Genomic DNA, 8,528 nt, shown 5'->3' on the forward strand with positions numbered 1-8,528 from the left:
CTCTAGAAAGCATGATCTAATAGTGCTAAGGGAGAAGTGATCAGCATCAAACAGGGAAAACCACAATCCTCCCTACCAGAGAACAGTGGGTTTTCTTGCCAGTGTATTTGAGAGCCCTGAAAGGAATTCCACAGCTTTCTCCATTTTTGGATTCTGGAACAGTGCTTAATGGTTATGACCAAGTACTTAAGTGAACAGTTAAAACCAAAAAAACCATCACATTGCATCACAGTTGGATAAAGGATTTTAAAAATCTTTTTTCCACCTCACTGGATGAATGAAACCAAAGGGAAATTTTGTAAGGCTAACATTTCAGAATTAGTTGGAAAACTGTAGAGGAGTTATACTATTGACATTGAAATTATGCTTAAAATATTCTATAGATTGTGTATTTTTAATGTTTTTTTAATTTTTCTTGGTTTTTTTCTTTCATTTTAACATAACAGTTCTCTTTATATGAATTGTTTTATTTCCACTACTTCTGTAGGATTCGAATGGTTAATTAGAAAGCCCATCTGTAAAATGTATGATTATGTTAAGGATTGTGTGAGTAGCAACTTAAAGACCAAGGCATTTATTTAGCTCACTAAAACAGGGGAAGAAAAATGAGAATTAGGCAGGCATTTTCTAGTCCATTGCTACAAAACAAAGCAATCTTTTCTTTGACTATTATGTTCATACATGGCAATAATACTAGATAAATTGTAGGCATGGGGGGTTTTACATAAAGTCATGGTAATTAAAGTTTTATCCATATGGCACAGGCAGTAAATATTTTTGTTAATGAGCTTCAACATATTTTCCTGAAAATATAGAGATTCTCTTGTGTCTTGTTCAAAAGGTACCCTATAATACTGTTGACTTTCTCAGAGCCCCACCTAGAAAGCATAAGATCTGTTTGTTCTCCTTCTGAAGCTGAACAGTGTTGGTGGAAAATTTTCTGCTATTAGACACAAAACTGGAAAGACCTGAGGGTATAAAGCAATTGCATGTCATGCCCAAAATGTGTTACAGCAGTCTGTCACTTGCTGTAGGTTACCACAGCTGGATAAGAGAGCACAAGCCACCAGAAAAAATTAATTTGTCCCTTTCATTTCTTGACATCTGCTTTGCAGGGGTGTTGGAGAAGCCTACATGTAGACTTCACCAGTTTTCAACATCTGTTTTTCCCCCTGCTCCAGCTTCATTGGGAGAATTCTAATTTTGGCAAATTCTGGCTTCTTCAGACGTATCAAGGAAAAAAAGGGGCCATCACTTGGGGAGCACATCTGAGCTATGTTCTTTATTTATTGAAGGAGAGAATGATTGTTTACATTTCCTGAATACAAACTGAAGAATACTATAAGTTACAAATGCTCTGTTATTTATTTTAGGAAAATGCTAATTCAGGAATATGTTAATATAAGTGCTTTTTGTTTGGACAGTGGAAAACTAAAAGAGAAATAACATGTGGAGTCGAGCCATCAATGTAATGTGCCAAACATCTGAAAGGATGTCACAATTCATTTTATGATTCTTGACAAACACAGGATAAAAAAAAGATAGTCCCATGTGCCCCAGAGAGTACTTCCTTAATTCTAAATGCTGATTTTCAAATTTCTATCCTCAGTGTATTGCCAATATTGGAATCACAAGAGTGTTTCTTCAAAATCCTTTCTGTGCTGCAGAGAGAGTTCTGCCTTGAAAGCTGGATTCCACAAATCCAATCAGTTCTGGGAGAAAGACAGAATTGTAAAGTAAGTGTATGTGTAGCAAAAAAGCCAAACGTGAATAATAAACCTGTGTATCCCTATTCTTCAGAATAAGAAACTATAGAAAGGTTAAATTAAATGAACTTTGATATTCTTATAAGCATTTCATCATTTCACTGCAATTATTTTCTAAATCCATGGGGACAGATCTTTAGCTGTGGTTTGCTCCATGTTTCTTTTTTGTTGTACTTTCATTTCAGATCATAGTATACTATTATGCAATCAAGAAAAAAACCCAAGACGGTAATTTACATATTAGACTGAAAACTCCTACAGACAAGGAATTGTATTTTACTTGTTTACCTAATTTTATTTACATTTATATTTTAGTTTTGCATTCACTTCTGATCTGTATATGCAAGAACAATAAGACATTTATAGAATGATTTTACTGAGTCATGCAGAAAAAGTCTATTTTGCAGAATTTTGTGGGACCTAAGATTCAATAACCTCAATATTCTTCCTCACAATTGATTTGATAGATGAGGTTTAAGTGGGATTTTACTCATCTGGGGTGAGGAATACAGTATTAAACTCCATATGTATCCTAACATTGATTCTCAGGCCAAGCTGTTCACTATTGAGGCAATCTATTAAACACAGAAATTCCAAGTGAGCTGAGAAAGCAATTATTTTACTAAAATGTGCAAGAAATCTCACATTTCAGTACCTTATCTTTGAGAGTGCCTGAAGTTTCATAGAGAATCCACAGGGGACATACAAAAGAAATTTAAGATTTTATTGTTCTAGAAATAAAGGAAAGAGACATACATATGATTGCAGTAAGATTTAAATGTTAATTAATTTTATTTAATCTTATCTGAATGCATATTTCACACTGGAACTTTCTCAACATCATGCCTGAGATCCATTATCCATTTTTAAGTAAAAAACCAGTTAAAGTGAAAAAGAAATTAGAAACAATCTGTGCAGTGGTATTATTATTAACTGCTTCCCTATAATCTGGTTTGGCTTGCATGGAGGAAAGCACTAGATTTCTGTTATTTCTGGTATCAAATGTCTATGTTAAGCAAACAGTGGTTTTCCAGATAGAGATTAAAAGTCCTTTAGACTGTATTTAACACTATGCAATCCTTACTGAATTCCAGAAAAAGTCATGCTATTTCTGTCAGGATTGCTGAGTTTGATCTGATTACCTGCTACCTACCATCTCTCCTTTTGAGAATGGGAATTTCACTTTATTTTAGGCATCTAAATAAGGTACTGACTAGAAAATTAACTTCATATATTTATATGGAAATTAGAGAGTGGGAGAGGTCTCCAGAGGTGATTCAGACCTGTCTTGGGATCTTTGTTGCTCTTTGCTATACAGAGATCCCAGGATTCATATTTTTCTGTTGTTGTGCTGCTTAAGAGCCAACAAGCAAGAGGCCTGCTGCAGAGTTAGGTAAACTCTTGCTTGAATGACTTGGTCATGCCATCTTAAAGCAATTAGTGCTTCTTGATCAGCAGAAAGTACAGATTTCCCAGTACATCCCTCAGATATTCACCATTAAGCTACTCCCTTTCATACATACTGAATATTTTGGGGTTAGGAAACGAGACAGGATTATGTCACATTGCATATACCAGTAGTGAGTACAAAATTAGAATCTGGACAACCGAGTTTCAGAGTTTCATATTCTGTCCTGACAATTAGCATACATCTTTCCCTTCTGACATTTATCTTCTGATTATCACTACCAGTAGAAAAGAGGACTGATTGCCTTTGCCACAGTAGCCCTACACTGCACCTGGTTATTTTGCAGTCATTTGGGATGGGCAAATCCAATCCATCCATGCTGATGGTGAGGTCTGCAATACTATCCTCACTGATGTGTTGCCCACATCAACCACATTCCCAAAGCCACAGTGTCCTTTTGTCCAACAGACACATCTCAGTTGGATGTGGTGTGAGAGAGCCTGGAGTGCACCAAAAGGCTGTACATGCTCTGACCAGCTTGTGGTTATGAGATGGTTCTTCCTTTATAAGCCCTCTCTGCCACCTCCCCTGCAGCCTCAGAACAAAATTCTGCTCTTTTTCCTTCTTCATCTGCTTCTTAGAGTACAGCTGTTCCTGGAGAAGCCTGATCCAGGGTAACACAGCTGCACCACATCAGACCCCACCTTGAACACAGCCATCTGTCAGAAGGATGGGACTTGATGGGATTTATATCACCATGCATGACCAGTAAAATGTTAACTCAATTTATTTTGATGGTAGGGTTTTCGTTCTGTCATTTTGCAGGCTATATGCTACACTTGTCCTGAACTCAAAACACAACAGATTATTTGCATCCACAGCGCTAAAAGTGCCAGTGTGTGTTATGAGGCACACCATATTGTCTGTCTCTCTGTCTGTCTGTCTGTCTGTGAGATCTGTTCAAACACTTTAAGTCTAAGAATACATTTGACAGACATGAAACCAGTTTCCCTCTGGGCTGGCATCCCTCTGCACAAGGGAAAATGTGCAAAGAGTGCCCCAGTCCTCTAAGAAAAGAGATTTAACATCAAAGCATTTGAAACAATTGACAAAGAATCTGTTTTAAAGGCCACTTCAGCCTGAAAATAAAGAGCAAGCCAACCTGGGCATAAGTTAAAAGATGGGGCATTATGCCAGAAAAGAAAAGACAGTCTGCCTTGATTATAACTTTAAGTCATTTACTCCTTTAAAACACATCTCACGTGCAAAAGGAACCCAAATTCTAAATTTTCAGAAAGAGGAGCCAGAAACCCGAGGTGTGAATCTCCTCAGTCAATGTAAGATAGAAGTAAAGCAGACTTGACTCTACTTTCCACTGATAAGTAGTGGTGGGGACCAGTCATGTGCTACAAATGCTGGAGACTAGAAGTGCATGTCCTGGTGGATTGTTGCCATACTGAGGTGTGATGGGTGATCAGCTGCTGCTCAGTTTCTGGCTTGCTTTTCTGTGACCATCTCCTGTCTGCTGGTGGTGTCAGACAACATTTATACCCCAAGCAAAGCCTGTCCCTTACCCTGCTGCTTCCCTCAGGCAAGGTAGCCAAGCACCTCAGGCTTCTGCAGCAGCTGGAGAGGTGGGGCACAGCAAAAATCTCTCCCAGTCTATTTATATTACAAGATTCCTTCTTTAGATTCTTCTCTCCACAGGCCTTATTTGGTACCCAGGAGGACTTGCCAGACTCCTTTTTTTTCTGTGGATGTTTTGCAAATGAATTCCTGGGGCTGTAGTCTGAGCTGCACAGGGTTACTATAGAATCATGTAATCATTAAGATTGGAAAAGATCTCTAAGATCCCCAAGTTCAACCATCAACTGTTAAATCACACACCTTCAAAAGCCTGGAAAACAGTGAGATCTCTACATGCAAATATCAGGGGGACTTCATGGGGAGGAATTGTTCACATCTATGCTTTGTGTAGAAGCTGAAAAGAAACTGTCATTTGCACAGCATTTATATGTGAAAAGAAACACTTCGTATGCCCAAGAGTGAATGGACATCTATTGAATTTAAGCAGTTAAAGAATTGTCTCCCTGGAGGGATAAAAGGAATAAACTGAATTGACAGATGCATCAGCCCATTTGTGATTTCATTGAATATTGCACTGTTGGAGTAGGCAGAGCTGTTGTTGTGGTCCTGCATGAAGGATTCTGTAGAAGAGCTCAATATTATTGTGACTACCGAGGACCTTTTCTTGTACCCACTCTGAATCTAACACACATTTTACTGTGGATCTGGAAAGAAATAATGAAGATATTTTATTACGTTCAGAACTTGCTTCAAACTGAATTTCAACATCTACCATAGGTACATAAATCGTAAGGTTGGGAAAACAAAGGTAGAATAATGAGACAGCAACATTCATTGCCACTTCCATAAATGGTGTCAGCTGTAGAAAATGTTGAACGTGACTCTTGCTTGGTTAGAGGACACATTTTTTTAACAGATCCCTTATATTATGTTTGAATTTCAGAGCAATATATATCTGTTTTTCTTTTAGTGAGATTAATGCATTTCTTGTTTTAGTGAGCATCTATGTGCCTAGGTAAGATGTTAAAGCATTGAGAAGATCTCAAGCTTTTCGTGTACTGTTTTTGTTAGGCTTGCTAAGACATAAACATTTAATTTCTTGTGTAAATTTGAGCTGATGTCTTCAAAAATATTGCCAATGGCTGCAATTGGATTCAAGATTTGCTAATCAGCCAACTGTTAACTATTACAGACTGCATTTAAGTTAGAAACTGAAAATGAACTGTACTTTTTGAGAAACTTTATGATGTTTATATTGAGCTATCCTCTCAAATGACTTCAAAGAAGTAAGAATCAATTCAAGAGGAGAAGTTCTAAGCGAAAGAAATTTTTACAACTATTGTCTAATTATGAAATCTTGTTCACTTGCATTCGCTGTCAGGAAACTTCAATTGTCTTGTCTTGTTTTTTCATTGGTATGTTTGAATTATGGTCTTCCAGTTTATAAATGAGAGCATTTCATTTCTTTCAGTGGTAAAGCAACTGTAATATGTGGAAACAGCATTCTGCTACTGATTTTGCCCATCAAAAAAGAACTTCCAGGCTTCTGCAAAAGTGATTGTTCACTAAGTCACTGTCTCTGGTGTCTGCCATACTTCATGTCTCCAGGTACTTGCTTCTTTTCCTTGTGTTCCCAAACATAATAACTATGTGGAGAATTTCAGTGGTTTATGTGCCACTCACTCTCTGGAAGCTACTGTTACATGGATTATAACTATTTGTTTAAAATTGTAACTTTTTGGTATTATATGGAGAATATTTGCTGATCTTTTTTTTCTACATGACAGCATGAGGAGCATATGAATGTTTAATTTCACCTTTTTTCTTCAAAGCCTCTGGTTGAAAAATATTGACAGGTAATGTCTGTTGTCTTTCTTGACTCTCCAAAACTTTCTGACACAACTTTTAGAGCCCTTGCAGAATGTAAACTTTTGAAGGTCAGCATTGAAGGTTAGTATAATGATCAAAAATTATTAGGATTATGTATTTTTACAATTCATTCAGATAATGTGAAGTTTTCAGCTGATTTCAGTGGGTATTTGGATCATGCTCTTAATGTATGTCAGATGTGTAACTTGCATCTTAAATATTTCAACAGGGAATAACCAAAATGCTGATTTAAGTTTCAAGCTGATGAGTAAATGCTGCCCATACATGAGGCACACATTCATGTGGTCGATTGCCAGTGGATTACAGAGGTTGGTATTAAGATGATTTCACCATTGAAGCATATTCTTGTACTGAATATGGCAGGCTGCACAAGGTACTAGATCACATCAGATTTCTTTAACCATTGCAAAGGGGTTGTGCTGAAGTTAATTTTACTTTTAATACGTCCTGTTAACACATCTTACAGTTTTAAAAATAAATTCTTAGAATCTAAGTATAGATATCATAATATTTTGAAAAATATTTTTTACATGTAGTTTTGTTCCTGTATGTTTTCAAAATTCCATTCATTGTTACTCCGGTTCAAGCAAAAAAAAATTAATTGTTGATGAAATGTCACTTAATAACCATGACAAATTATAGTGCTGGAATGTGGCTATGAAGGAGAATATGATAACCAAAGACAATTTTCACAATTCCATTGTCACAATTCTCTTGAAACTTGGATATTATTTAATTTTGTGAATATTGAAGTAATGCTTTATTACTGTCTAATACTAAGAAATAAATAAAATTGACAATTTTTTACAATTATCAAGAAAACATGGTAATGTATCTAGAGAAAGAATATATTTTGTAGAAACAAAGACAAATGGAAGGAGTTCCAAAGCTGCACATTTGATCCCTCTTTTGTGGTACAGTGATAGAATCAAGGGTGAGAGAGAATGGGGAAGGCAAAGTTTATAAACGTTTCAAATTTAAAAGACCTATAAAATAATACAAAGAAGTTGAAATTGCTGTTGTACCTAAAGTTTCTGACACCCTGAGAAGTTTCAGGGATTCTGCTCTAAAGTGTAATGAAAGCTTTTTTTGTGCCTGTTGGTGTATAAAAATCTGATAATATTGCCTGTAGGAGCCCTGAAAAGTGCTGGAGCAATACCACATTACCCTGTTGGTAGTTTAGCTGGGCAGGTGGGACAGCTGCCTGCATTTTCTGGTTTAACATTTAGCAGGCTGGGTTTTCCAGTCTGTCAGCCAAATCATGGGCTGTGAATGTGTTTGCACGTGTCTACTGCTTCTACTGCTAAAGAATGGCTGGATTATCTAACAAAAATTGTTAAGCACTAGTAAGGGTATTGTAGAAATCCAGTCTTATTTTATTGCTTTTCCAGACACTTGCTAGTGTTTCAGCATTAACAAAGTTACAGATTTTAACATATTTAAACTCATTGGTGTGTTGACCCTGGGCTCCAGGTGCCCAGGGATGGGGAATGGGGATTTCAAATCTACCAAATCAGAGTCCCTAAATTATAGGAAATGACTACATGTGAAAACTGAAGAAAGAAAATAAATAGATAATGATTTTTAGAATGATTTTAAAAGATGGGAGTGAAAACATCTGTTTTTTCTGTGTCTAAAAATGGACACAGGTAATGTAGTGGCTCATTTCCCTGGCACATTATTCCAGTTTAGGAATGATGGCACTCTTGTCCTCATGTATGATAAAGCAGTGTATGGCCTGCGTTGGTCACATAGTTGATCAGCTGTGTGTTCATGCCTTGATTATTTAAAAAGTTATAATGTGGCCATTTCAGCTCTCAAGCTGTGTGGTTACAGAATATTAACCTTTTAAATTCAGTTGACTTTGTTGCCAGGCT

General features: G+C 36.6%; 1 protein-coding gene across 1 annotated transcript in view; it reads left to right on the forward strand.

The window, feature by feature from the left end:
• The window catches only part of FBXL13 (F-box and leucine rich repeat protein 13), a 61,986-nt gene that overhangs the window by 28,253 nt on the left and 25,205 nt on the right, over positions 1-8,528 (forward strand). The window contains 4 exon segments of the mRNA XM_031059021.1: positions 5,876-5,964; positions 6,594-6,711; positions 6,860-6,921; positions 6,924-6,959. Of these exon segments, the coding sequence (XP_030914881.1) occupies positions 5,876-5,964; positions 6,594-6,711; positions 6,860-6,921; positions 6,924-6,959 (305 nt within the window).

The sequence above is a fragment of the Geospiza fortis genome, unplaced genomic scaffold (assembly GCF_000277835.1).
Source record: "Geospiza fortis unplaced genomic scaffold, GeoFor_1.0 scaffold424, whole genome shotgun sequence".
NCBI classification, from domain to species: domain Eukaryota; kingdom Metazoa; phylum Chordata; class Aves; order Passeriformes; family Thraupidae; genus Geospiza; species Geospiza fortis.